At 50.1% G+C, this 27,832-nt stretch overlaps 13 protein-coding genes across 13 annotated transcripts; 6 read left to right on the forward strand and 7 right to left on the reverse strand.

Moving 5' to 3' along the window:
• Positions 1–409: 409 nt before the first annotated feature.
• N7473_010990 (CDC26 family anaphase-promoting complex subunit) lies at positions 410–634 on the reverse strand (the record flags this gene model as incomplete). The annotated part of the gene is made up of 1 exon (XM_057156929.1): positions 410–634. The coding sequence occupies one exon, from the start codon at positions 632–634 to the stop codon at positions 410–412; it is 225 nt and encodes a 74-aa protein (XP_057005584.1).
• Positions 635–1,058: 424 nt separating this feature from the next.
• On the forward strand, positions 1,059–2,200 carry N7473_010991 (uncharacterized protein; the record flags this gene model as incomplete). The annotated part of the gene is made up of 2 exons (XM_057156930.1): positions 1,059–1,185; positions 1,299–2,200. 2 exons carry the CDS (start codon positions 1,059–1,061, stop codon positions 2,198–2,200), a joined length of 1,029 nt encoding a protein of 342 aa, XP_057005585.1.
• Positions 2,201–2,417: 217 nt separating this feature from the next.
• On the reverse strand, positions 2,418–3,295 carry N7473_010992 (ribosome-recycling factor; the record flags this gene model as incomplete). The annotated part of the gene is made up of 2 exons (XM_057156931.1): positions 2,418–2,765; positions 2,843–3,295. The coding sequence occupies 2 exons, from the start codon at positions 3,293–3,295 to the stop codon at positions 2,418–2,420; spliced, it is 801 nt and encodes a 266-aa protein (XP_057005586.1).
• A 516-nt stretch (positions 3,296–3,811) lies between these two features.
• On the reverse strand, positions 3,812–6,018 carry hscA (putative Hsp70 chaperone (HscA); the record flags this gene model as incomplete). The annotated part of the gene is made up of 6 exons (XM_057156932.1): positions 3,812–4,561; positions 4,623–5,330; positions 5,394–5,559; positions 5,672–5,780; positions 5,854–5,904; positions 5,973–6,018. 6 exons carry the CDS (start codon positions 6,016–6,018, stop codon positions 3,812–3,814), a joined length of 1,830 nt encoding a protein of 609 aa, XP_057005587.1.
• Positions 6,019–6,618: 600 nt separating this feature from the next.
• N7473_010994 (bromodomain-containing protein) lies at positions 6,619–8,663 on the reverse strand (the record flags this gene model as incomplete). The annotated part of the gene is made up of 6 exons (XM_057156933.1): positions 6,619–7,022; positions 7,129–7,191; positions 7,264–7,762; positions 7,830–8,091; positions 8,149–8,348; positions 8,586–8,663. The coding sequence occupies 6 exons, from the start codon at positions 8,661–8,663 to the stop codon at positions 6,619–6,621; spliced, it is 1,506 nt and encodes a 501-aa protein (XP_057005588.1).
• A 918-nt stretch (positions 8,664–9,581) lies between these two features.
• N7473_010995 (cyclin-dependent protein kinase regulatory subunit CKS1) lies at positions 9,582–10,156 on the forward strand (the record flags this gene model as incomplete). The annotated part of the gene is made up of 4 exons (XM_057156934.1): positions 9,582–9,748; positions 9,807–9,951; positions 10,010–10,068; positions 10,144–10,156. The coding sequence occupies 4 exons, from the start codon at positions 9,582–9,584 to the stop codon at positions 10,154–10,156; spliced, it is 384 nt and encodes a 127-aa protein (XP_057005589.1).
• A 345-nt stretch (positions 10,157–10,501) lies between these two features.
• Positions 10,502–11,342, reverse strand: N7473_010996 (DsbA family protein; the record flags this gene model as incomplete). The annotated part of the gene is made up of 5 exons (XM_057156935.1): positions 10,502–10,579; positions 10,633–10,680; positions 10,734–11,129; positions 11,187–11,206; positions 11,264–11,342. The coding sequence occupies 5 exons, from the start codon at positions 11,340–11,342 to the stop codon at positions 10,502–10,504; spliced, it is 621 nt and encodes a 206-aa protein (XP_057005590.1).
• Positions 11,343–12,141: 799 nt separating this feature from the next.
• On the forward strand, positions 12,142–13,657 carry N7473_010997 (uncharacterized protein; the record flags this gene model as incomplete). Its single annotated transcript, XM_057156936.1, has 5 exons — positions 12,142–12,170; positions 12,263–12,367; positions 12,460–12,776; positions 12,831–12,966; positions 13,027–13,657. The coding sequence occupies 5 exons, from the start codon at positions 12,142–12,144 to the stop codon at positions 13,655–13,657; spliced, it is 1,218 nt and encodes a 405-aa protein (XP_057005591.1).
• A 542-nt stretch (positions 13,658–14,199) lies between these two features.
• On the forward strand, positions 14,200–15,613 carry N7473_010998 (DUF3844 domain-containing protein; the record flags this gene model as incomplete). Its single annotated transcript, XM_057156937.1, has 4 exons — positions 14,200–14,533; positions 14,603–14,754; positions 14,822–14,965; positions 15,026–15,613. The coding sequence occupies 4 exons, from the start codon at positions 14,200–14,202 to the stop codon at positions 15,611–15,613; spliced, it is 1,218 nt and encodes a 405-aa protein (XP_057005592.1).
• Positions 15,614–16,241: 628 nt separating this feature from the next.
• On the reverse strand, positions 16,242–17,630 carry N7473_010999 (E3 ubiquitin-protein ligase RNF103; the record flags this gene model as incomplete). The annotated part of the gene is made up of 2 exons (XM_057156938.1): positions 16,242–17,415; positions 17,488–17,630. The coding sequence occupies 2 exons, from the start codon at positions 17,628–17,630 to the stop codon at positions 16,242–16,244; spliced, it is 1,317 nt and encodes a 438-aa protein (XP_057005593.1).
• Positions 17,631–18,502: 872 nt separating this feature from the next.
• Positions 18,503–19,285, forward strand: cyp3 (putative peptidyl-prolyl cis-trans isomerase; the record flags this gene model as incomplete). The annotated part of the gene is made up of 4 exons (XM_057156939.1): positions 18,503–18,572; positions 18,644–18,789; positions 18,865–19,002; positions 19,094–19,285. 4 exons carry the CDS (start codon positions 18,503–18,505, stop codon positions 19,283–19,285), a joined length of 546 nt encoding a protein of 181 aa, XP_057005594.1.
• Positions 19,286–19,801: 516 nt separating this feature from the next.
• Positions 19,802–23,198, reverse strand: N7473_011001 (alanine--tRNA ligase; the record flags this gene model as incomplete). The annotated part of the gene is made up of 6 exons (XM_057156940.1): positions 19,802–19,975; positions 20,030–22,438; positions 22,511–22,546; positions 22,608–22,634; positions 22,702–22,847; positions 22,955–23,198. 6 exons carry the CDS (start codon positions 23,196–23,198, stop codon positions 19,802–19,804), a joined length of 3,036 nt encoding a protein of 1,011 aa, XP_057005595.1.
• A 163-nt stretch (positions 23,199–23,361) lies between these two features.
• Positions 23,362–24,131, forward strand: N7473_011002 (uncharacterized protein; the record flags this gene model as incomplete). The annotated part of the gene is made up of 2 exons (XM_057156941.1): positions 23,362–23,479; positions 23,566–24,131. 2 exons carry the CDS (start codon positions 23,362–23,364, stop codon positions 24,129–24,131), a joined length of 684 nt encoding a protein of 227 aa, XP_057005596.1.
• Between the last annotated feature and the right edge of the window lie 3,701 nt (positions 24,132–27,832).

Raw genomic sequence — 27,832 nt, forward strand, 5'->3', positions numbered from 1 at the left:
AAGAATAGATCTTCGAATACATTGAAGAATGATGGCCAAGATCCTCATAGTATGTCGTATGTCATGGGTATGGAGATATCAACAAATGTGAATAGTGGCAGTTGCTTTTGCAAGCGATTTGTACTTGTCTCAACCCCCAAGTCCAGGTCCTTCGACATGATCTTGAAGGCGTTTGTGGTGTTCCTTATATTCCGCCAGTAATCCCATAAAAGACTCCGCACTGACTGGCCGAGCCTTGATAAAACGAGACAGAGTCCAAGCCAAAGCCATTATAACGGAGTTCCAGCGTGTATGTATGTATCGTGATATTCGTGACAGTCGTGAGTGATAGTGATAGCTGTAAGAGCGTAGGATAATTCCACCCAGCCAGACATGCCATAACCGAGTAGCATATCCTCAACGTCCCAAATCAACCCCGATGACCAAGTCCAATCCTCTCTTCCCGACGAAGAATCCTCGCCTTATCACCCGGTAGAGGCTTCAGTTCATCACTCGGATTGACGTGGGTCTTAGCGCTGGAACCCTGCGCCTGTTCGGGCTCGCGGTTCTCATTCTGTTTGCGGAGTCGGGACTCTTCGAAGGCGGCGATGTCTTCGGTGGTAATTGCTATGGCGGTTGGCTTTCGGCGAAGCATTGTGAGTATGAGTTTGAGGGTATGGATGGGCTGAGTGGACGCGTAGTTTGGAGGTTGTGAATGTCATGTTTTTGATAATTATTTGTACCCCGGATCAATCTGCCGGGTTGACTCGATTGACCGCCTTTTACTGGATTGACCGCCTTCTGGAAGAGTAGTGGATGGAGGAGAGTATCAACCGAAGAGTAGACACGATAGAATTGAGACATTTAGTGTGGTATTTTGACATATAGAAGTTACGATTGAAATAGCTTTTTGAAGTAGCAAAATTTCATACAATCAGGGAAGTCAACTTGTCGGTGCAAAACCAACTCGATTTCACATACCAGTCACGTGAGCCTACTCCGGTTCCTGCAAAAGTTGTGTTCCCGCCGGAGCCAACATCCCAGAAGTCGTTGCACGTCCACCACTTCCTCACACCACAATGATTCGGTCACAGTTGAGGCAGCTTGCCCAGCATGGAGACCGTGCCTGGATGGGCATGACGATGCCTGTCCGCCAGTTCTCTGCCTCTTCTGCGGCTGCTTCGGAGGGTCCAAGTCCGCCAGCAGGTATGCGAAAAGCAATTCCCGCTCCACCCCGGCATCATTGTTCTAGTGGCTCAATGGCATGATTAAGATGGTGCTGTAGCTATTGAATATCGCTAATTGTCATGTCCGCACAGCTCAAGGCCAACCCAAACAGAGACCGGCGACATCGGGCCCCCCTCGCAAGCCTCGAGCTTCCAGCAGACCCCCCGGCCCCCCAGGATCCCAGAACAAGCCCCGTCCAGCAGCCCGGGCAATCGATGCCAGGTCATTTGCTGCACCCCGTGCTGGTGGTGAACCTCCCAAGATCATCCGCAAGCCTAGACTCCGCACTGGACCGCCTGGCAAGCAGATCCCAGGTCGCAAGGGCAAGCCCGCTGGGAAGGCTGGTCAGAAGCCCCGTCGGAAAAACCAGAACCGCCGCTCAGAACATGATATCGATGACGATGAGGCTACCGCTGCTGCTATCAAGCAACTCGAGCTGGACGCAGAGTCCAAGGGTCGTCCGGTGCCTATCCGCTATGAGCCCCGGGAAATTGATTTCTCTACACTGAAGGATACTTGGCCCTCACTGCCGACGGATGTGAACGCCCGCTCCGCTGCTGTTCTGGAGAAGCTTTCTACCCTCAGTGGACGCTTCCCTGGCGGCTATGTCCCGCCCTATGAGCTTGGCCGGCGTCTGTGGAAGGGACAGAGCGTTTTGTTTGAGAGTGAGGCTGAGAAGGCTCAGGCCCTGGAGGAAGTCAAGCGCCTGTCCCAAGAACGTGCAGACAAGATCTCTTTGAAGAAGGGAGAGACTGTCAAGCCTCGTGATATCAAATTCAACCCCGTCAGTACGGAACACACACAAAAGTTGATGGAGACCTTTGTGCAAGGAAAATATCCCGCTTTGGAGACTAGCAAGGACCAGCCAGCTATCATGGGTGACGTGTTGAGGAATATTCGCAATAACGCAACTTATCAAACAGCTGGCAAGCGACCCCAGTTCCTCGCCAAGGTCGAGTCTCTGCTGGCCTCCAGTCGCGTCAAGCGCTCCTAGTGCTATTGAATTGGCATTCACATAAGGATCTGCTGTTGTGTATTATATTGATTCTGTGATATCGAATTTTTCTTTCCTGTCTCCCACTAGGCGCTATGTGTTTTTCCCGGGGTGGTATTTGCCCACCACCTTTCTGTTCCCTCTGTATCTAGATTTACAATGTGACTATATTACAAAAAGCGTGACCCATTCGCTATTCTCCGTTGCTGCGGTGTGTTCATGCCTGTTCCAAGGACTTCTTGGCCGCATCGAATAGCTCCTTGACATCCTTTTGTCCCTTCTCCGTAGCTTTCTCCATATGATCATGAGCTTTGCGCACGTCGTCAGGTCGGGCAAGCTTCTTCTTTTGCATGTCTTGTAGTCGCTTGTGCATGGCGCCTCTGGAATCGCGAACAGCACTAGCAGCTTTTTCAAAGGCCTGCTTAGCGGCCTGGACATTCTTGTCCCGGGATTCTTTGGTCGGAGGAGGAATGGGGATATTCAATTGAAGCGCGTTGTGAGGATCAGGTTGGGGAGTCAAGGACAAATTCGAGGATACAATCGCCGAAGTAACGGGTTTGATGTGCTGTAAATTGAAATTCTCTTGTTAGATCCGGGGTAATGCGATAATGAATCTAATTCGCGCAAGAGCGTTTCACTAACCTCTTCCTCCGCCACGAGGATGGTCACCATCCTGCCACCCTTGGGTATAACCTGGGCCAGATCGCCCAGCTTGACTGAATCCTGAATATCCTTGCTCAGCTGGACCTTTAGGCCCTCGAGAGTCGCAGTGTTGAAGCGCCCGCCCGCGCGGAGCTTAGACAGATCATCTTTCAATCTGGAAATGGCCGTGGATATGCCTGAGTTGAGGGTTGAAAGATCGAATGGATCCTCTGTGGCAGCAGCAGCAGCAGAGCTAGGCTCCGCCTCCGAGTTGGAGCTTCCCTTCTTCGCTGCCTTGTCTTTCTTCTTGTATAGTGCTGGTGAGTTGGTGAAGGTACGGCTTTGGCGGAAAGTCAAGCTGCGGCTAGGAGCCACGGAGAATCGCAGGAATTGGGTCGGCGGACGGCATTGAGGGACGAGACGTAGTGGTAATCGGGTCACGAGACGGTTCATGGTGTATAGCGAGTATGAATAGGGAGTAAGTTGGAGTAGCTATGGTATAATTGGCGACGGAGAATAGGAAGCTGAAGAGCGACGAAGAATGGGGAAGCTATCGAGATAAGATAAAAATTGCCAGAAAGCGGTCCGAAGTCCACCACTACCTGCGGTAGTGCACATACATCTGAGTTTATTAGATCTAAACTAGCTGTATATATCAAAATCACAAAATTACAGAAACTTGGACTGGTCAAGGTACATCTCTACACGATCACAGCAGCAGAAAATATGAATAATGGAGAAAAAAGGTCGTTACACATTAAATTTGCAACGTCGATCCTCGTCTACATAAAAGGCGTACTTTTTAACATCTTAAAAAGGAAAAAGAAACTGCGCCCAGGTTTGTCCGGTTTGAATAACAAAAAAAAACAATAGACCAAACGCTGCCTCAAGATCTATATGGCGCAGACATTCTCCGGATACCGTCCGGGAATAGAGCAAGCATTGGTCATCCTATTTTCATCTCTCCCTTTAGCGGGTGGCCATGGCCTTGGTGATCAGGCGCTTAAGAGCAAGCTCCTTCTTCTTGAGGTCCTCGGGGGTGGAGTCCTCAATCTCGAGCTGGGCCATAGCGTCGCTGAGGGCAGACTCGATCTTCTCCTTGTTGCCGCGCTTGAGCTTCAGGGACATAGTGGGGTCGGAGACGATCTCCTCGACACGGGAGATGTAGGACTCGAGCTGTTGGCGAGACTCGAACTTCTTGGTGAACTCCTCGTCGCTGGACTTGAACTTGGCGGCGTCCTCAACCATCTGCTCAATCTCGGTGCTGGAGAGCTTGCCGACGGCGTTGGAGATGGTGATGTTGGCGCTGCGGCCGGAGGTCTTCTCAGTGGCGGTAACCTTCAGGATACCGTTGACATCGACCTCGAAGACACACTCGAGAGCGGCCTCACCGGCACGCATGGGGGGGAGGGGAGCAAGAGTGAACTCGCCCAGGGAGGTGTTGTCAGCACAGTTGGTACGCTCACCCTGGTAGACGGGGAACTGGACAGTGCTCTGGTTGTCAACAACGGTGGTGAAGGTACGCTTCTTGATTGTGGGGACGGTCTGGCCACGGGGGACAACGGGGGCGAAGATGTTACCCTCCATGGCGACACCAAGGGAGAGGGGAACGACATCGAGCAGGAGGAGGTCCTGGGTCTCGGCGGAGGTGGCCTTGCCGGAGAGGATACCGGCCTGGACGGCAGCACCGTAGGCAACAGCTTCATCGGGGTTGATGCTCTATATCAAAGGCGTTAGCACACTTATACTTTTCATCTTCAGGAATAATATCAATTCTTACCTTCTCGAGCTTCTTGCCATCGAAGAAGTCGCTCAGGAGCTTCTGGATGCGGGGAATACGGGTGGAACCACCGACCAGGACGATCTCCTCAACCTTGGACTTCTCCATGCCGGCGTCCTTGAGGACCTGCTGGACGGGGTCCAGGGTGCCGGAGAAGGCCTTGGCGTTCAGGTCCTCGAAACGGGCACGGGTGATGGAGGAGTTGAAGTCCTCACCGTCGAAGAGAGAGTCAATCTCGACAGTGGTCTGGGTAGCGTTGGACAGAGTACGCTTAGCACGCTCGCAAGCAGTGCGGAGACGACGGAGGGCACGGGCATCACCGGAGAGGTCCTTGCCGGTCTTGCGCTGGAACTCCTTCTTGAAGTGGTCCAACAGGTTGGTGTCGAAGTCCTGACCACCAAGGTGAGTGTCACCAGCGGTGGCCTTGACGGTGAAGACACCACCCTGGATGTTCAGCAGGGAGACATCGAAAGTACCACCACCGAGATCGTAGATCAGAACGTTGCGCTCCTTGTCAGACTTGCCGGCACCGAGACCGTAAGCGATAGCAGCGGCAGTGGGCTCGTTGATAATACGGAGGACGTTAAGGCCAGCAATGGCACCGGCATCCTTGGTAGCCTGACGCTGGTTGTCGTTGAAGTAGGCGGGCACAGTGATGACGGCCTTCTCAACCTTCTTGCCGAGCTTAGTCTCAGCAACCTCCTTCATCTGTTTTTCAGTGTATCAGTATATGGGTCAATGGTAAGCGAATTGGCTATGGTTTCAACTCACCTTCATGAGGACCATGGCGGAGATCTCCTGGGGAGTGAAGGTCTTGTTCTCACCGAGGTACTCGACCTCGACGGCAGGGGCGGTACCCTGGGCAACGACCTTGAAGGGCCAGGACTCAACATCCTTCTTGACGATGGGGTCATCGAAGGGACGACCGATCAGACGCCTGTTATGTGTGCCAGTTAGAAACAAATTTCATCCGAGCAAATGTAGACCCGCAAAAGATCGGGTAGAATTGGAGAATGTGGAGGGATTGAGCGATCGGGCGAAAAACTCACTTGATGTCGAAGATGGTGTTCTTAGGGTTCATGGCGGCCTGGTTCTTGGCGGCCTCACCGATCAGACGCTCCTTGTCGGTGAAAGAGACGAAGGAGGGGGGTAGTGTAGCTACCCTGATCGTTGGCAACTGATTATTTGGTTAGCTTTGTAGTGAAGATCTCGGCGAGCGAGGGAAACGCACTGATCTCGACGTTGGTGCCCTCATAGTTGGCAACGCAAGAGTAGGTGGTGCCTGTTCAGTAAAAAAGAGCCAAAGTCAGTAAATTAGAGACATTGAGGATCGATTGGTGATAATCATACCAAGATCGATACCGATCGCTCCGTCGTAAACCGGAAGGTCCGCCATTGTGTGATGTGGTGGTGATTTTGAAGAGTGGGAAAGGGTTGAAAGGAGGGGTTGTGCCGGGACTGAAATTTTTTTATAAACGCAATGCCACACATCGCTGGGCAGAAAACTTTGCGGGAGCGGTGAATCACGTGCTGATGGGGGTTCCGGGGTTTTGCGAGTTTGTGTTTTTTTTTTTTTTTTTTTTTTCCCTAATTACTTCCGATAAGATCGCCACTGCCATCAAGCTTTTCTTCAGATAGAAACTTCACATTAAAAACTTAGCATCGTGGTCTTACAATTGCCTCCGTACCGAGGTCGGCAGTTAGACAAAAAAAAACAATACCGTGGCAATTTTCAAGACTTAATCCCGCTAGAATTCAACATTATTGACAATATGTAAACAAATCATTCCCTCGCTTAAGATTACGGTGAAGACGGTCAGCCAAATTCATCCGACCAAGGACAAGAACAAAACAGGAAAATTGTAAGGCGACAATAAATAGAATAGAAAAGACCAAGAAATAAACTTAATCTTCCTAGTAGTCTCGGGATCCTCCATAGCTGTCATGGTATAATTGAGCCTCCACCCGTGTACCTCTTTCATGATGAGTAACCGGGTCACCGCAGCAAGTTCAAGAAAATAGTGACCCGCTCATAATCAATCTCCGAGCCAGGGGGTCCAGTCCTGGGAACTCCCCTTGCTGGGCCAGCAATGGCCTCCAGATCAATCTTAGTAGTCCCAGGGTGAAGTGGGATATCATACGCCAGTCCAGAGGCATCGCTTACCGATGGGTGAAGCCGTTGCATTCCTACAAGGGCAACCATCTTCACATGCCTCTGTGCTGTCCCAGGGACTACTGTCGGCCTGATGGTCAGCAGGTTATGCGACGCAGGGAGGTTGATCGTAATTGACTGTTGAGAAAGCGTGGCAGATGGTGGAATGTCCAAGCTCAAGCCATGTTGTAAAGAAAGAGAAGGATGAGTGGCGATTTGTACATTTCGGATCAGCGCCGAGGTGGCATCTATGGTGCTGTTAGCGCGATACATTCCCTCTCATTCTCTTTTTCTCGTGTCATCGCCTCGAGTGTTGTTGACCACATAAAGGGACTTAGGGAGGAACTATCTCACCCTGACCTGGTCGCCTCAAAAGCGAATCCAATGGAGATGCAGTGACTGGTTGCGGGGCGGGTACTATATGGTGGAGCGAAGAGTCAGTCACAAACCTGAGACAAGGGATGCTGCCCGTCGGGGTCCACGGCTTACTCTCATGGGGCTCTGAAGAAACACCGTGTAGGCCATTTGGAGGTCGCGTTGTTTCGGGATGCTGGGACATCGGCCCCGAAGTTTCGCTCTTGATCACACCGGTCGGATCTCTGGCACCCGCAGGCTCATTGTGTGGCTGTTCTGATATAGACGGGGTAGTAGCACTAGACCTGCTGGGGCTGACCAGATGTCTTCGCAGGGATCTGTTTCGCGGGGACATGCGATGTGTGTCGGCCTCTTGGCTTGCCGATCCGGTTCGAACGAGCTCTTGTTGTCGTTTCAAGGATTCTTTATCAACAGTGACGCCGGATGGTGCTCCCTCATCCTTGGAAGGTGTCTCGGAGGTCTGCCCAGCCATCTTCAAGGTTAACCTTTGTGACCTGGGTTCCACATCCTTCGCGCCCATTTTCAATTTGATGCGAGGCATTTCGGGGTGACCATCTACCTGAGTGTCCGGGACATGCTTCTTGGCTTCTGCTACCCGTCGCTTGAAATGCTCCTATTCTCAACGTTAGTCTCAGTCAAGTTGGGAACGGTTCTAGCGTGGTAGGAAAGGAAAGTCTTACCTCTAGAATTCCCGCAAGCATCGAGATGTCGCTACCGTCCTCGTTGTATTCCCTCGCATTGCGCCAGATGTAGGCGACTTCCTCTTCGAAGGATTTCCATGTGGGAAATGCGGTCGTCCTGGATGGATTCTTGCGACTATCGGTACCGCGGACCTGCTTTTGGATCGTTCGTAGCGATACAGGGTGCTGAATGATCTCATAGTAGTCGCGGTAAAGGTTGCGATCGGGCTTTCCAATGAAAGGATACGCGACATCTTCGCCACTGGAACCACTGTCAGCCTCGACAGCTTGGTGCGCACGGGGATCGCCAAGGACTCACTCGTCATCCTTCAACCGAGTCAGTTCGGTCATGATCTTATCTTGTGCAGCCTGAATGGTATCGCCCTCGAAGTCTGCCTCGGACTCCTCGTCGTCATCCTGGGCAACGGAAACCTCCTCTGCTTCGGCCTCTTCTGCGGGTTCGGAGTCCTCCTGGGATGGTGCTTGGTCGGATTCCTCGGGGTCCACGGGGCTTTCTTCCTATTAGATGCGCATGTTTGTTAGCGGCGCAAATCAAAGCTACCCATGCCGGTCATTTTGCGCGTCACCATGCGAGCTTGTCGCAAAGCTCCATTGACCCCGGAAAAGGGGGTCGGGGAGTGGCGCAACAAGCCAGCATCACCCTTCAGCCGAGATGAGCCTGGGAAGACCCTATAGACCGAGGTTGGTCCCTCGTGAAGGCCGAGGAGGGTGCAGGACAAGAGTGCGGCCACTTACAGACACCTTCCGGCGCTTCTGGCCGCGGAGCCTCACGTCTGGTGAAGCAGCAGCCGCCCCACGCCTCTTGGTACTCATTCCGAGATTATAGAGAGTGATTCCACGTCAAGAATATAAAGGGTTTGGAAAAGAACGTTCAACAGCTATAATGCGAAAGGAACTATGAGAGTTCATACCTCGACGTGTGCAGACGCGCTGCGATCATCCAAGTGGAGACCCGCCGCCTTAGGTAAGTGGTATTGACAGGGGGAATTTGGTACGGTACATACCGACTGGAATGTGTGGAGAATTGCAGTCACAGAGAAGGGCAGCGGGTATTGTATTACCGTATTTTACCGTTGGCTCCATTTGATTAGACATGGGGAACAGTAGTTAATGATGTGTTGAACTCTAGTCATTCAAAGAAATCTTGAACTCCTCTCTGAAGTCTTGTAGAGTTATAGATTCGTGGGAGTGAGAATTTCAGGTTTCGAAGATGCTGCTCTATCTACTTGTATAGCCTGTTGATCGCCGAGTATTATCATAGTACTCTGTGTTTACATAGCAACTACCGAACGCTTTGTATGTGTCTACAGTAAGTGGCATGCCCAGACTGTAAGCGCCCGTTACGCACCTCAGGTACGGGACTCGGGCTCCCATTGTGTACCATGTACTTGTACAAGTAGGAGTACATCCTTTAAAGGGTAGCCTAAAAGGTGTCTACAGTATTCCAGTAACTACCTTTGGTATCCACCGTTTGTTGACACCTCGCCCCTCAGGCACTCAACCTTCCCCCTCCATTTTCCGCGTCCCGCAAAACAACCCGATCTTCTGGCAAAACACCCTGAACCAAACCTCGCGGTCGTTGGTTTCTCTCCTCTTCCAACTCTCCTCTAACCGTTCTCTGGGTCCTCCACGAATTTCTGCGGCACTCACTCGTTACTGCTCGTGGATTCTCCTGTCAGTTGCAATGAAAATCTCCAAACTCTGCTCCATAAAACTTGAGACTGACCAGCCATGTGCCAACAACAGATTCCTGAATTTCACGTCTCCCCGCAACCTCCTGTTTCACCTCCCACAATGGATATCGATCCCAGCAGAAGGAATAAGAAGCCCCGTCTCCTCTTGGAGTCGGAGCGCGAGCGTCTAGATGAATTCATCGACTCCATTCACTACTCCGCACGGTATGGAATGCACTGCTACCCCGCGGCTGCCCGGTCATGTCTAACTCATTGGATCTAGCTACTCGGACGACAAGTTTGAATACCGCCACGTGCAGCTGCCCAAGAACATGCTCAAGAAGATCCCCACAGACTACTTTGACAGCTCCAAGGGAACATTGAAGTTGTTGTGGGAGGAAGAATGGCGAGCGCTCGGTATTACACAGGTGCGGCTAAGCTCTTGTCACCCTCAGTTGAGCATGCGAGCTGACATACAGACAACAGAGTTTGGGTTGGGAGCACTACGAGGTACACGAACCAGAGCCTCACATTCTTCTGTTCAAGTAGGTTCTCCTCTGTTCTACTCTGGTCTTCGTACTGGGTGGTTTACCTATTGCACTTTGCTAACCGTGATTCAGGCGGCCTCTGTGAACTCCCATGCTTCCTAGGCGTAATATACTCGCGATACTCGTGAAGAAGTGGTGGTGCTGCATTTGGACTTTTCGTTTTTTCCTGTTCCTCAGCGTGACATAACCGTGGTCGGTTTTTTTCTTTTCATTTCCTCTCCATTCTTTTTCTCTATCACAAGGACATGCTTTTCCAGTATGTTCACTAGGGTCCACAGCAGCTTCGTAATGGAAGTTCTGGAATGAGATATGATTCGTTTTTCCCACTCCTTCACCTGCACCCTGACCACCTCGGTCCAGTCTCCCCATGTACACGCCACAAATGAAACCTAGCATATCATCCATACGCCCCCATCGATGTCCCTGACCATCAAACCACGTTCTTTGCCAGCCATTCTCCCCACTGAGCCGCAGTGAAGCTACTGCTGATGCCACGCTCTTCCACTCCCTAGGACAGTGGTTAGTGCCTTGGCATTTCTTCCTATGGGTGGTCTTTCTTACATTGAAGAAAACCGTTGGTGTGACATGAACTCCGACCACTCGGTTCGCCTGTCCGGTGTTAGACAATTGCTTGGCCTGGGTTGAGATCAACCTTCTCTTACCTTGGTCATCCACTTGATGTCATTGGTCACCTGGTTGCCCACGTTCAATTCATTGGGGTTCGAGGTTTCGGGGATCAACAGCAGAGCGAGAACCCTTTGCTCGTCTACTCCGACAGATCCTGCAATCTTGGCCAGGCGCTCATAGGTCTTGTTACGTGTCTCATTCACCACGTTCACGTCGAAAAATTCCGTCTGGCGCTGGAACAGGGTCGCACTGAACTCCCAGAATTTCTCTGGAGCCAGTCGAAGAACTGCTGCACCTGCCTCGTGGGCGAGGGTAGATGATGGGTGCCATGGCTGGATTTGCTGCCGGAAGATTACCTGAAGCCGGGAGCCATACTGCTGGGCAACTGTGGGACCTTCAGCATAGAATGTCTTGAACATCTTAGCAGAGAACTGAGAGATACGTCGTTAGCCGCAGGTACCGGAAAAGGAATCAAAGGCTTCACTCACCGGGCACACATAATCTAGAACTGGTACTTGTTAGTTGTCGAATGCTCAATGCAACAGAATCGTCGATGTAAGCTCACATAGTTCGAGAGTATGCTGTGTCTCCTGTGGGGTTGCCCGGAGGAGCTTCAGGCCTGCGTATTTAGGAGGGACCGACATGGTGCAGGAAGATTGAATCTAGATAATGTTAAAACACAAGAGAGTTAAATTTCAAGACAATTGAATCGTAGGATAATGTCTATCTCCGGAATAATGGCGGAGAAGTAAGCAGGAGGATGATCCCGCGAAGGGGGAGAGCGAGGTGTTGCGTCACTTCCGACCACCCCACCACTGATTCATGAATTGCGCTAATCGCGTGCTATGCATACTTGCATTACACGAAACTTTCTGCTATCTTAGGGTCTCCAAGCGTTTTTTACCTTGCATTGACTAGATAGACAAAACTATCCAAGCTTCCTTGGCTGTCCGCCTATCAACCTACATGTACACACCTCCAATGTACTCCGTACTCTACTCTTACTTGGCACTATCTGTACTCTGAACCTATCCTACCTGGAGTGGAGGACCTACGCAGAATGGCACGCAAATCAGACTAGCTGGTTTGTTTTTCATTCCCCTGGGACTAATAGAATCACGCTATGATGAGATGATAGTACCGAGTTGATTGTATCTATATCCTGCAACAACTTCAGTCCATTTGCATCGTCAGGAAAGTTTAGAATGTGTCATTTCAAATGTGCAGAATGACTTAGTTGTATCATTCCTCGGGGTAAAAAATCTCTAAATTGTTATTAGAAATATGATTCAATAGAGAGTCCACCACACGGTTGGCTTCAGGTCTGTATACTATGTACTCCGTACACACTTTAGATTCCTCAGGGCTCAGGCCACTGAGGCCAGGCCGTTATCGGGCGCTGACCTAATCCCCGTTGATAAGATATCATGTGACTGGCGTTCCATGAGGCCCGGAAGTCCAAATTACTCTTAGTACCGTTCATTATTCGCTTCTTCATCTTGACCTGTGCAGTTAGACCGGGAATATTTTTCAGGGGTTTTTCTCAATGCTCCGGCTCCGGCAGCTCTTTCGAACTCAACCACGGTTTGCGCTCTTCCATATTGGTCCTCGTCAACCCCCCGCAACCTGCGGCGGTCCGGCATGTGAGATTCAGAAGGCCCTGGTTCAGGTGAGTGTAGTATCCCTCCTTCCCAGTTGTTACGAAACCAAGGATTGCAGGGACAAGGCTGACCATGTGCCTTGATTTCTGGCTTGTTATAGGTCCTTCCTGGGCAAAGCTATCTTATACGGTACCGCATTCCACCTATGGAGTTCCTTCGTGCTCGTTCGATTCGACGACGACGATACCCATGACGACCAGAAAGCCCCCGAGACACGTCCAGAGCACACCAGTCTACAACGTGCCTCTAGGGGTATTGACGAGTTGACGGAAGACCAGTTGGGAGAAGAAGACGGCTTGTTCATTCCTCTCACGTGGTCTTGGCTGGAAGAGGGCGAATTGTATACTGCTTCAGATCCCGAATGGCAAGAGTTCGTCACCATATCAAAGGATCGGCAAAAATTGCAAAAGTTGAGAGGTATGTTCAAAACGGGAACATTTGGGAGGCCGGGGTTTATTGACGGGAGTCTAGATGAACTTGCTGCGATTGTTCTCAAGAGTGCTTCGGAGAGCATGTCACAAATATTGGGAAGCCCCCTTTCCTTGACCGGATTCTGGCTGGTCCATCAATTCCCGTCTCGTGCACCTCCGGAGTATCTGCGTTCTGGGTATGTGTCTCCGCAACTACAGTTCGGTAGTATCATCTGACTAACATCACCGCTTCCTAGTCTTGAAATCGCAGATGACGGTGTGTCCTGGGTAACCAAAACCCTGGACCCCGATATTGGAGATCGACTACAAACGGTTATGAAGCCTGTACACGTGGCCCTTGCGATCAAGGATGCGTACACGCTTCTGATCAGACGGCAAATAGCCCGACTTCGGGACCCAGATGCTCAGCCTCTCGATGCGCTAGAATTGCTAAGTGGCAGATATATTCTCTCGGGGCATGAGAAGCTCAACCCTCTCAGCCCCCATGACCAGCCGAGGGTGCAATCTCCATTATCTGACGAACTCTCGGATAATATCCTGCCCAGCGAGGAGCCAGAGCTTCATCCATCTTCAATCATCTCATCTTTACAACGCCTTCCATTACCTGATCTAGGACCCGGGTCAGATCTGCACCTGGCATCGCTGGCATTCAGGTTGCGATTGAACGAGTATCAGGCTCGGAATCCCCGAACACCTCGGCGAGGCACTTTCTTCATTTCGGGGCCCGTGGGTCTGAAGGGGCCCAATGGCTTCTGCCGATTTGAAGTGCGCGGTGAATATGATCCAGCCAAGTCTGCGTGGCGGACAGTGGAGATGCAGTTGAAGGATATCAACCCCAGAAAGCAGAAGCCACTCGGAGGCCGTTAAACCGGGGTCTTACGGCCTTACTAGAAGTCTGCGGTCGAAGTCACTCGCCGTCTTTTAATTCTCCCTGTAGATATTCGAGAATCTCTTTGAACATCAGTTCCATAGCTTACTTCCTTTTCTCTTTCTCTTGCCAATGGTGGGCTTACTAAAGCTTGTAGTTGGGAAATTAATCAAGGATATAACAGTCGGACCCTGCTGGATCGAAAACCTGGTTCTTATCCCAAACAGATCATTTCTTTTTCAGCTACCTTCCTGGATACGTCTATAATCTTGAATTATATAGTTTCATGGATCGGTGGTTTTAGAGGGGGGGGTTCTCAGCTGATGCTTAGCTAATCCCGCCTCCTCGGAGGTCGAGAGGTGTCCCGACAACTCGCCCGTGGGGGAGACCATCATCGTCAAGCTTTCATTACATTCCTAACCCACTTCACAAAGACGACAGCGACACTCGGGAGCTTCTCCAAGGAAAAGCTTACCTATGTTCGAAGCTGCATCATTTGGGATCGCCTAACTCCATCGCTCCCCCGCCCTTGTCCAACAACATGCATATGGTCTCCAAGCTCCTGGCCCTAGCGGCCTCGGGTGCGTTGGGGACACAGGCCCTGGACACTTCGATATTTACTTTTCCCTCGAACGAGCTGGAACAAAGAGAAGCTAGCTTGGGGCACCGGACAGTGTCAGAAGATGTCGCTCAACTGATCTTGGAGCTGCGCACCCAGTCTTCCTTGCAGTCCCTCCTTGGGAAGGTTGAAACAGACATCGTGGATCGCATCAACGAGTTTTCTGGCTCCCAGTTCTCTTTGTTCGGTGGTGATGATAGCCATGGATCTCCAAGCAGGAACATGATTCTGATCGAGGGAGTCAATGAAGCTGTTGGTATGTCTTTATGAAGCACCCATCGAGAGAATCGTCAGCTAATAGCTATCCGTTTCCCCGCTCCAACAGGTTCGAACATTCGAAAGTCCCGGCCACAGAGTATTATCGTTTCCCATGCGTCGCCGAAGTTGGTGGATGACTCCCTCGGGTCTCAGTTTGGATATGGAGACATGAAGAACCGCTGCACTTATCGCCAAAGCGATGGGTCAGAATTAGTTCAGGTATGGGCGACTTACATACTATGGAATCTATGTGATTGTCGGACTAACTCATGTGATGATCGAACAGGCCGCGAAAGATTGTATCTCTCAAGATCCAGTGCTCTCCCAAGACCAGGGCCTGTACAGCCGCGAGTTCCTTAGCCTGCTCGACTCGGTAGAAATCTGGTCGAGCAAGGACCACAAAACAACTGCCTCGAGGCTATCACTCAAGGTAAAAACACATCTGTGAAATTGTCCAGGAAGATGACACTCAGCTCACCTTTGGTTCCAGGCAAATTCCGCCGACAACGCGCTCGTTACCAAGTATCTCGAGTCTCTCTTCCAGAACTTGGATAAATCGGCTTCGTCAGAAAGCCGTGAAATCACTGCCTTGATGGTTCCCGCTGTTGATGCCTCTCGGGACTTTGCACGGATCTCCCGGCGTGACACCGGACTGCCTCGGTCATCTGCATCGGATGCGCAAGGCACTCTGCAAAAGTCCGCACAGGACCTGGGTTCATCCTTGCTCCTTGCACCTGTCTGCCACGCCTCTAACTCGTCTTGCTCCGAGGCAACCAACAATTGCTCGGGGCATGGTTCTTGTTACCTGAAGTCTTCGTCCGGGGACGCGCAATGTTTTGCATGCCGTTGCCAAGCAACAGTGCGCACGAAAAGTGACGGCTCGAAGCAGAAGATCTACTGGGGTGGTTCAGCTTGCCAGAAGGAAGATATTAGCTCGCCATTCTTTTTGATTGCCGGTGTGAGTGTCTTGGCCATTGTTCTAGTGACCAGCGCTGTTGGTATGCTGTTCAGCATGGGCTCGGAAGAACTTCCGAGTGTGATCGGAGCCGGCGTCGGGGGCTCGAAAGCACCGGCGTAAGCGAGAAACGGGTGTCTTTTTCATGTTTTGTTGAATTTTGGGGCATCTTTGCTTTACATCTGCACATTTACCTGCTCTTCCACAGGGGGGATTTCGGTTACTATCCGCTATATTCATGCCCACTAGCGGCTCGTGGACTGCCAACCGGCTCTCTCTCAACTGAGACCTCCGATCGTCCAGTGTACTCTAGTGTTATAGATAGTTGGGGAGTTGGGAGTGGATTGTAGTTCATATTCGTTTAGCTTTGTGGTGGTCAAACAAGTTACAGATATCCGAAATCATACTCGTCCCTCTGACGACCTCCTAGAACTGTTCAATAAAGATCATGCCCAATCTTTCCGAAGACCGACGCCTTGGGAAGATAGTGTAAGAGAAAGCGACCACCGTTCCCTGCTCATTTTCCAGTAAAACCGATGAAGAAAGGGGTAAATTGCGAGGTGCCATTAGCAAGATCACCACCCTGTCGTACGCCAATATCCGAGCCAGAAAAGCAATAAATTACACAGAATAAGTCATTAACATAGAAAAGGCTGCGCTGGACGAACATTCCAGATGTTAAATTCAGCAAAAAAAAAAAGTCAAGGGACATCAAGGATCATAAAAAGTAAATGGTGTGAACAGCAAGAGATCAAGTGCCCGCCTCGAGTTGACCAGGCGTACGCTGTTGTTGCCCGGCCGGCAGATTGTTGTTAGATGGAGGATTTCTTTCGGCTGATGGCTCAGGAGCCTCGCCGGTAGTAGGGTTTTGGGAAGGACGCCCTCGCAGACGCGATGGCAAGAATCGTGACCAATTTCCTCGAGGTGACGGTCTAATCGGATCTTGTGCTTCGCTGGGAGGGTCTTCCGAGAGCCCTGCCGCTTGAGGAGGTCGGCCTTGTGATTCTGGGGATGTTGGTTGGAATAACCGACCAGGGAACGCCATCTGCACCCGGAAAGGATTGATCTGAGCCCTCGGCTGCGCAGCACGCGGGGGTCTAGCTAGACCATCAAGGCGAATCGATACAGTACGGCGTCCCTGGCGATCCGAAGCAGACGCTCCCTCGGCTGGCTGGGGACGGGGCTTTGGAACATAGTAGTCCGCTTTGCACAAAGGACAACAGGCCCGCCGACTTGTCAACCAAGGATCGACGCATGAGGCGTGGAAGGCATGACCACAAGCAAGTCCCCGAATATCATCATCGTCTTCAATGATGTCCAAGCAAATTGCACAAGAATCTCCAGGGTTGGGAAGCAACTCGGCGGGCACCGCTTTTCGAATCTGATCGCCATCGTCTTCGTCCTCTTCCAGATCAGCGTGCTCATTGATCAGGGAGTGTTGCCACTTTTCTTCTGTTACGTTCCCTCCGGTTTCTTGCCGGGTAGAGGTAGCAGCGGCGCCCGTAGAAGTGTCGATTCCAGTCGGTCGTAAAGCGGGGTCTCCGGATACATCGTGGGATGGCTGAGAAGTATTGCTTGATACCGCCCGCTCCTCCTCCACTACGGGTGAAGTTGCGGCTGCAGAAATCACTGGGACAGTAAAGGCAACGCCATCCTCATCTTTGAGGCTCTGTGGTCGAGTATTGGGAGCCGTGATACCCCCCTCCGTTGAAAGACCTTGGTTGGCGCGAGACGACCTCCACACTTTGTATTTCACCAAGGGGAATCGCTCGTTAACTTCGTCCATAGTCATCAACTTCTTCTCTCGTCGTCTTCGATGGGCGCGAGGCATGGTAACCAGATCTATCGGGTCACCAGTCTCCTCATTGCGTAACTGGCGGTTCCGTTGATTGTAGCGGAAGCAGTATTTAACGCCGACGATAATCCTGTTTTATCGCATTAGAATGGAGCCTTAAAAAGACCAGTATGGTAGCGGTGATAAGTTGAATGGGACATACCAAAGATTGGTGAAGACGACGCCGAATCCTAATGCGACAAAAAACAGAAGAGGCGAACTCGTCGCATTTGAGCCGGAGCCGCTATCACCACTACCGGTGGTAGTTGCGGCACTGCTGGCCGCTGTGGTTGTAGAAGGAGCCATCTCAGGGAGGAACAGAAGCGCTCGCTTACAAAGGAATCGCAAGGATACAATATTGGCCTGCTTCCTTCTCAGATCGGGATTCGGGTTCGTTCGAGTCCACCCAGCCACCAGTCATTCCCTGGAGGGATATGAGCCAGGTTGTGGATGGGCTAGTCGCAAAAGCCTCTCAAGTAGGTGATTTACCGCCTGGTGTTCACAATGCAATAAAATGCATGCAGTTGACGGTGGACCACTTCGATTCAGTCCTAAGAGGGCTGGCCGGTCATGGATCGACAATGGAGCAGGGAGACCCACCGGCCTTGGGTCGGTGATTGTTGTCAAATCTCGGATTCTTCGCGAGGGACAGAACGAGTCCAACTCCTAGCACCAAGTCATACCATCTATTCTGGGGGGGTGGTGATCCCAAAAAGGATAGTGAGTAGTTGGGGGCAAGTCAGAGGAGAGGAGTAAGAGGAAGGGCGAAAAAGAGTTTAGAGGGATGCATGCGGTTTTGGGTTTTGGGTTTCTGAGGGGGAAGAGTAGAGAAATGGGGGAAAATCGACACCTGAAGACACCTTGACACCTTAAGATACGGTAAGACACCTGAGGCTGGGAAGTCACGGGAACGGCAGCCACTTGCAGTATGGACCCTCGTTAGTTTTCAGTTTTTGAACCAGTCTTGCTTGTTTGGGGTTTTTATCTTCAAGTCTTTTATTCAATTTGAAAGAAGGGGTAAAAATTGTGTGGCTTTCAAAAAGACTTGACAGCCATTCAAGACTTCGTGCACAGACCGAAATAAGTCCGGCGAGGAATATCATTCCATCATCCCGCCCACGCCAGCTCAATTCAATCACCACCAACACCTACAGAATCCCAGTCTACTCCTCCCAGCTATGGCTGAACATGTTCCACGGCCCAGTGAGCCTACCAACCCGGTAGTCTTCTTTGACCTTGCCCTCGCTGGTGAGCTAATGATTCCCCTCCTCACTCTGCTTGTTAAGATAGAATCATATATGCTGACCAACTTACGCCAGGTGAGGCTCTTGGGCGGATTAAAATGGAGCTCTTTGCCAATACGACTCCCAAGACGGCAGAGAATTTCCGGCAGTTCTGCACGGGCGAGAGCAAGAACCCCAAAGGGCAACCTCAAGGCTACAAAGGTAGCAAGTTCCACCGTGTGGTATGGACCTCTTCCTCTACACCCTCCCCCCATTTCGGTGCTTAAGGCTTGGGACTTCCAGCTCACTTTCCTCAGATCAAGGATTTCATGATTCAGGGTGGCGATTTCGTCAATGGCGATGGCACGGGCAGCTGCACTATTTACGGCACCCCCAAGTTTGCAGATGAGAATTTTACGCTGCCACATGACCGCCCAGGTCTTCTGAGTATGGCGGTAGGTCATGTTTACTCTAGTTGAATAGACTCTTCAGTCCATGAGGCTATTTTCCTCTTCGTTTGAACGTCTCACTGAATCTTTTAATTAGAACTCGGGCCCAAACACCAATGGCTGCCAATTCTTTATCACGACCACCGCGACGCCCTTCTTGAACAACAAACATGTCGTGTTTGGCCAAGTCATTGATGGCATGGACATAGTTCGCATGGTCGAGCAGACTCGGACCACCAGAGACAAGCCGAACCAGGATGTAACGATTGTTCAGTGTGGGGAGATGTAGAGAAGATGATGATGAAAAGATAAAGAATGCTGTTATCAATGGGTTGGTTTTCACAAAAGGTGAAAGCAAAAAGACCATTATCTTAAGCAGACAAGTCTGGTCTAGACAGTCTAGTTTAATGGCATTCATAATACAAGAAAAGGCCGAGTTCATTATAGAAGTCATTATAGAAGTCATTGTAGAAGATATGTAGGATGGATCACGGCGAAGGGAGGAGCAACGGGGATCAACCACGTTCGTCTCTGGTAATAACATAAATTGGAAGAATATAACACTTCAATTTCACAAAGTAGATCAAAGTCGTCCATCAATTTCCCAGTTCTTCTTTGGTATAGCGTTTTTGTCCTCTGCACCCGAGCTTTTCTATTTTCCTTCGCCCTCGGAATTTGTACTGATTGTGTCACGGTGAAATGTAGCCGCTAAAAAGCCAAGGAGCAAACCAGGTTACGGCCATTGTTCCGAGAGGGTTTGCACCAGGGCTTGAATCAAGATCTTGATTCATACATACTTGGTCTCCTATAGCTTGAATTTGCTCAAGTATTCGGTTGCAAGCGCGACAGCATCATCGACCTTGTCCGGGTTCGTGCCATTGCCGATCGAGGTCGCGCCCTTTCCACCGGCTTTTCCGCCGATGCTGCTGGAAACAACGGCAGCCCAATCGCTCGCCGACCCTCCTAGCTCTCCGAGTTCCTATAGCTGTGTGTTAGATACAGGTCTCACAAATTGATAACATCTTTTACTTACCTTGGACACGTAGCAACCATGTGCAACCCGGGTGTTTTCGGGATCAACTGCCATCACATAGACATTCTTGTTTTGCATCTTCGACTTGACGTGATTGATAGATTCGCTGACGGCCTTGGCGCTTGCAGGCATGGGAAGCTTGACAACGAGCGACGAGGAGTTCTGGTTCTCTGGGGCCTCAAAGTAGGACGTGATGGCTTCCAGGGCCATCTTAGATTCCAACTTCTGTTGTGCTTTCTGGCCATCCAGGACCTGCTTGTTGATCGCGGTGAAGCGTACGCGGAACTGCGCCTTCCGAACTGCGGAGATCACAAGCTGGTTGAGATCAACCTGCACTTGCTTGCACTCTCGCTCCTTCTCAGGGCCGAGGGGCATAGCATCCAGCTTGTCAAGGCGGGCCTCAAACTCTTGAGCAAGTCGCTGGACCTCGTGGGCCTCTTCGCCGGTGACAGCGATAATACGACGAATGCCCTTGGCGATACCACTTTCTTCAAGTACAATCAAATCCTTGATGTCGCCGGTCTTCTGAACGTGGGTTCCACCACAGAACTCAATGCTGACTTTCTCCCATTGGGGATCCTTGACATCCCGCAGGATCTCTTCCAATTCAACACCAACGGACACGACCCGGACAGGGTCCGGGTACGTCTCACCAAAGACAGCACGGACACCAGAAATCTGCTGAGCGGTGGCAAGGGGAAGCTCCTTGGAGTAGACAGCACAGTTCTGTCTGATGTACCCAGTAGCCTTGGCCTCAATCTGCTCCAGATCGGCATCAGACACAGCAGCCTTGTGAGAAAAGTCGAAACGAAGCTTCTCAGCCGAGACCAGAGAACCCTTTTGCTCAACACCAACTCCGAGAACCTCACGAAGGGCAAAGTTCAGGATATGGGTACCAGTGTGGTTATTCCGGATAGGCCAGCGACGAAGCTCATCGTATTCACAGATCACGGCATCACCCACTGAAAGGGATCCATACTTCATGAAGCCAGTGTGCAGGACGTAACCAGCGTAAACTTGGACGTCGCCAACCTCCAACTCGGCCTGGCCATCAATGACAATCCGACCAGTGTCGGCCTCTTGACCACCCTGCTCGGCGTAGAAGTTGGTGCAGTCAAGAATGACACCAAGTTGTTCGCCACTGGGAGCCTTGTCGGTGCTCTCGTAGAAGTGCTTCCCATGGTAAATGGCCTTGATGTTAGCCGTAATATTGCCCCTTCCAAATTTCGCGGAGTCGTCCGTCTTGTGCACGTCGCTCATTTTCTCCAACTTTCCGAGATCATGGACATCAAGCTTGACCACATTTTCGGCGGCCTTCTTCTGACCCTTGCTAGCTTCTTTGGCCTTCAAGCGGGCTTCTTCAAACTCAGCATCGTCGATGCGGAGACTACGCTCTTCCGCCATGATCTGCGTCAGGTCGACAGGGAAACCGAAAGTGTCGTACAGTCTCCACACATCCGCACCGTGAAGTTTGTCGGAACCCTTGAGTTTGGCGTGCTGGGCATACTGCTCGAATTGACGCTCGCCTCGATCCAGAGTCTTGGCAAATGACAACTCCTCTTCATCAAGAATCTCCATCACGTCGTGCTGTTTCTTGATCAGCTCCGGGAACATTTCACCGAGCTGATCCACGACCGTTGGCACGAGTTTCGAGAAGAAGTTACCGATTTCGACCTGGAAGTATTTACGAGCGTATCGGGCTCCACGGCGCAGCACCCGACGGATCACGTAGCCACGGCCCTCGTTGTTAGGGGCCACTCCGTCAGAGATGGCAAACATCAAAGTGCGCACATGATCGGCGACCACACGGTACGCAGTGTCGATGCCGTCCGGGTCTTCGGCACCAAAACGACCGCGGTATTCGCGGGCGCCGGTTGCGTTCTGAATGGCCTGGAAGATGGGGGTGAAAACGTCCGTGTCGTAGTTGGAGGGCTTGTCCTGGAGAACGGACACCAGGCGCTCAAAGCCCATACCGGTGTCGACGTGCTTGTTAGGTAGGGACCTCAAGGAGCGGTCTGACTCGCGGTTGTACTGGATGAACACGTTGTTCCAGATCTCCAGCACATTCGGATCATCCTGGTTCACGAGGGATGCCGCGTTGCGGCCGCCGATGCGATCGTAGTGAACTTCACTGCAAGGTCCACACGGGCCTTGGTCACCCATTTCCCAGAAGTTATCTTTCATGTTGCCCGGGAGAATGTGGGATTCCGGGACACCCACAGACTTCCAAAGATCTCTGGCCTCGAGATCGGGCTCGAGACCACCGGCTTCGTCGCCCTCGAAATATGTGACGTATAGACGATCGGGGTTCAGTCCATAGACTTCGGTGAGAAGAGTCCACGAATAGGTAATCGCCTCCTTCTTGAAGTAGTCGCCGAAACTCCAGTTGCCCAACATTTCGAAGAAAGTCTAGTAAAATGAATAATTAGAAATACCGCCCTATGACAACAACCGGAATCATGATATGCAAATGGAACGTACGTGATGATAACTGTCCTTGCCGACATCGTCAAGATCCTGTGCGAAACCAGTCAGTAACTCGAGAGGCATCCCCATGAGCGCTCCCACTCCCACTCACATTGTGTTTACCACCAGCGCGAATGCACTAAGGAATTGTGAAAGTCAGCTAAAGATATTAAGATCGCATGGCCACCGGTGGAGGGTTATCGTACCTTCTGAGAGTTCACTGCGCGTCGCAGCTTTGCAAAGTCTGACTGCGGGTCGACAGTACCCAGGAAGATAGACTTATACTGGTTCATTCCAGCATTGGTGAAGAGCAGAGTCGGATCCGACAAGGGAGCGACCGGCGAGGAGGGGACTAGAACATCGAATGCGCTGTTAGTAAATCGAAGAGGGCGCGTTATGGAATTTCTCTTTGAGGGGAAGGAGGGGTGGCGGGGTTTGTAGTTTTTTTTTGTCACGCACCAAAAGTATGGCCATTTTGCTTGAAATATTCCAAAAAGGTCTCTCTGACTCGAGGAGCAGTCCACTCGGGACGACTAGTATCAGAAGCCATCCTGGCGAACAGGAGAGAGGGTGTTGGATGGGTGATGAGGGGAAAGTGGCGGGGAGGATAATGGAAGGTTCTGGGAGTGCGGCGCGCAAACTGCGGAGGATGAGTCAAGGGGCCTTTCAACAGTCCTCCTCCTCCAGAAACTCGCATCCACATCGAACGAACAACACTCCCTCCCTGTCAACAGGGAATATGCACGCCTGCCTGAGAGGCCGATCTCGGATTCTTCAACTGTGATCTCGGATTGTCTCCCTAATTGTCTCTTGATATCTCTCCTCCTTTGTTCTTCTCGTGCATTGGGGAGGTTGTTGGTTTGTGGATGGCGCGGAGTGATGAGATCCCTCAACTCGGCAGAAAGCGCCCCGCTGATGGTGACCCGGACGGCGCGCAACCTCTAACCAAGAGGTTCGGATACCTCCAAATAGGTAAGGATCTTTGTTTGTTTTTGGTGTCACAGATCTGGGAGGAGAGTTCAATTTAGGGTTGGGAAAAAAAAAGAATCAGAGATTGACCGCATTCCTAGCAGGAAATAATGATGAGGCGCCAATCGTCGGAGCTCGGCCCCGTGATCGCGATGGGGTTCATTGCAGCTCTTCCACTTCGACTCTCTCTACGCCATCCACTTCTACTCCGACGCAAATATTATCGACTTCCAATACCAGCCCGGCATGGCCACCACAGTCCGATGCGATGATGCTGGACGACACCAAACATACGACCTATATTCATGACTTGGATCGCGAATTGGCCGATTTAGACCCTCCCGAAGGAGGTCTGGTTATCCTACCCCTCGCGGCCAAAATGATCTCCGTGCCGGATTCCGTCTTGTCGACCCCTTCACAAGGCAGGGAGCTTGTGTTGTACACCGAGCCATCGTCCTTGACAGTCCCCAATGAGCACGACAGCGTGAGGAAGGCGATCATCGAATCTCGGGCGAGGGCAAGGGCCAGGGCCCAGGCAACGAGTAGTCACCAATCTTCACCATCTTTCGATCCTGATACTCTATCTTGTTCGGCCAGGAACTTCTGGGATTCTCCTTTGACGTATAGTATTGATGACGACCCAATGGACATTGACTTCAATCCCTAGGTACATTCAAGGGAGGTGCCCGATTCGGAAACACGGCAATCTTGGGCCTTTTGCAATTCTCTACATCGTGCACGGCACAGCATCGCTAGAGTCTGATCTCGGTGTCGATCGTTGAGGCTGCTACTTTGGTTTAAATACGACCGATGTACATGCTCCATGGAAAGGCAGGGGGAGGAGGACTAGGAGTCTGGCTTGCTAATCAGTATCATGTAATACTTAGGATATTCTCGCATATAGTGAATCTGGTTTCCTTGTAAATGAACTATCTTCGGCTAAGCTCCTAGTTTCAATCAGCGTCGGGTAGCCAGGAGACCACTGAAGATGGAAAATTCACCTTGGTTCCACAGCCTCGTGATGACCCATCCGTTGAACTGGAGCTCCCTAAAAAAGAATTCCATCTTGCTCATTGTTGCAGCAACTTCTTTCCTACCCAATTATCGGTCCGCTACAGGAGCAGCCGTCCTTGAGGTCCGGTCCATGTAAGTCTACCTCTCACCACTTCTGCAGATGGAACACGGCTCATTTAAAATCTGTAGCGCATGGGGACTGACTGTGGAAGAAGTCAACCATAGCCACTCAGGAAATAAGTTCATGGTTGATATAGGTGGCATTTTCGTTGTCATCCTCAGTGCCTACTTTGGTCGCCTCCTGGTATCGTTCTGGTTTACCGTATTAGCCTATGCAACAGCTATCTGGTGCACAGCCGCTCATAGCCGCTCGGATTCTCAATGGTCTTTTCTCAAGTGTTAGCGAGGCGGTGGGTCCTACCTCCTGTTTTTTGTACATAAGTTGAGCTAACAAGGCATCAATTTATTTCTTAGTGTGGCCTTATGTTCATCAATGTTATATTTTTCTTTCACGAGCATGCTCCCAAGATCAATATATGGGCCTCTCTTGTTTCTATGTCTCCCTACCTCGGTCCGATGTTTGGCGCCTTCATCACTATTACGCTCGAGTGGCAATGGATATTCGCTATCTACAGTATCATGTCAGTGCTTTAATTGCTCATCATTGCACCTTTGCCAATGAAAATTTTTATAATAGGAAAATCCCTACCAGCGGGCAGCCGCCACGAGACTCACGCCTTATGCGTCTCATCGATATCTCACAGTGGAAAAGCCGCAGCCAGCGTAGCACCTTCTCACAGGCCCTCGCACGGCCATACTTGATAATTAGTCGTCTCCCGGTTTTGATCGCCTTTATTTCATATGCCTTCTCGTTTGCATGGTTTATCGGATCAATACCACTCTATCCATTTTTCTCGGATCAGTTTATAACTTTGGACAGAAGCAGATCGGTAGGTGATAATATCTTTTTGGCTTTTGTCTGTGCTCTACATGGCTCACACTCCATTCTATCTTTCTATTACTTTACTCCGGTCATTGCACTCATTCTCAGTGATGTTTCCGGGCACTGGAGTCACACTTACATTGCCGGCATCCATACTCGTCTGCATTCAGGCCACTTCCATCCTGAAGCACGTCTAGTGACTGTGTGGCTCGCAATGCCCCTTCAAATCACAGGCCTCGTTGTCCTTGGGTATGCCCTCCAACATGAGTGACACTATCCTCTCGCTGCACTAGGCTGGGGAATGTACGTGTTTGGAGTCATGTTTACTACTGTTGCTATCAGTGCCTACTATCTTGACTCTTATCCTGAGGCCTCCGGAGAGACCAACGCTTGGGTGAGTTTTGCGCGTACGCCGGGTGGTTTTGTGATATCAGCTTTTTTCGAATAGAGTGGGTGAACAAAGTGGGCTTTGTCAAAGCATTTGGCTCTCAGGCAGGCCCTTGTGGCTTAGCGTTTTTGTTTATTTTGGGCTTGCAAGTATGGGGAAAGGAGTTGAGGAAGTAGAGTGGGTATCCGAAGTTTAGAACGTCTTAGATGTTTACATGTTGCTTCGACTTGGACTTTGCAATATCTGTCGGATTTACGCCGTGTGCATAAACCCTAGGGAGTGTGCTTGGAGGCGCACACAGGTCGATCGAATACCACGATTATGGAAGAGTGACGAAAGTGCAATAGAGGTAGGTCGGCAGCGAACAGGTTGAACAGTAGAGGGTCAACACAGTTTAATTAGAATTGCCTTGAGCTCTATTCGTGAGTGAAAATGGTGTCAAACTTATGACATTGTCGTCAAAATTATTCAATTTAACTAGGGAAACAGGCTGTATTTATAACTTTGGATATATGGCAGAATGTCACAGGAAAAGGCTGATAAAAATCCGAAATAACATGGGGGCATACGAGAGTGTTAGGAAACTCGTTCTTTCCATCCGATGCCATAGTTGATAATCAACATCGTACATCATGAAGCGGTGTATCGGGGATACAGAATTATGCATCCGATTGCATTAGCGCGCATACGTATGCATGCGCTCGCTTATTGCAGGGATATGCACACACACACACACATGTTGACAATATCTACTTGTCCCACCTACCTAGTTACCTCTCTCGGTATTTTATCCTGTAACAATTGTCAACATATGGAATACCCCGCACTAAGCGTGTTGATAAGCGATACACATCGGACTAATCGGATCAATATCCCAGAACACCACTACACAATACAATGATAAGATATCAACTATTGTATCAAATGGAAAGAATAACGAGTTTCCTAACACTCTCGTATGCCCCCATGTTATTTCGGATTTTTATCAGCCTTTTCCTGTGACATTCTGCCATATATCCAAAGTTATAAATACAGCCTGTTTCCCTAGTTAAATTGAATAATTTTGACGACAATGTCATAAGTTTGACACCATTTTCACTCACGAATAGAGCTCAAGGCAATTCTAATTAAACTGTGTTGACCCTCTACTGTTCAACCTGTTCGCTGCCGACCTACCTCTATTGCACTTTCGTCACTCTTCCATAATCGTGGTATTCGATTAACTTGCACGAACACTTCGTGCACTACCTAGGGTTTATACACACAGCATAAATCCGATAGTCATAAGCCCGATACTGTAGCCCTTTACTAAAGCTTTCGGATCACTTTACCTTCACTTTTATCTTATCTTTCTATCACTTTTGTCTTATAAGTGATAGATTTAAATAATCTTTAAGCTACCTAGCTTAAATACCTACTGAGATACTACGTATATTAGATCCCCTAGATTATTACTGTACAGGACTACGCACCAAAAAAATAGTGTATAGTAATACGCTAATCCTGATTAACAGCCTGCTACGCTACTGCAGGAGCCGATAAAGCTACAGCTATTAGATATGGTTAATACAGACTAAAAGATCCCTTATGCCTAATTGATCTTATACCAAATCAATTATGTTCTATAGAATCCTTCTTAACGAATACAATTTGTCTAAATGTGATTTAAGTAATATATACGATCGATTTAGTCTCTCAAGTAAGGTATTTAATTATCTCTTACACCTAAAGGAAGAAAGATTATCAACAACCTATTAAACGCAATTCTATAGCTATACGCTATATTCGCCTGATTAGACTAATCAAAGAATCGCTAAATCCTGCGTGATTAGGATAAAATCAAGCGCTAAGCGCTACTATCTAAATCCTCTTAACTAGCTATATAGGGCCAAAAGTGTATTATTTACAAATTATAAGGGAGTTAGGCTAATATCTCTTACTTCTAAGACCCTCTCTCTTTAGTCTATAATTTCCTATAAGCTATTTGTCGGATTTACGGGGTCGGTATAAATCCTTCTGCGTG

The sequence above is a fragment of the Penicillium subrubescens genome, assembly GCF_028828155.1.
Source record: "Penicillium subrubescens strain IBT 31985 chromosome Unknown utg000007l_segment0_segment0, whole genome shotgun sequence".
NCBI classification, from domain to species: domain Eukaryota; kingdom Fungi; phylum Ascomycota; class Eurotiomycetes; order Eurotiales; family Aspergillaceae; genus Penicillium; species Penicillium subrubescens.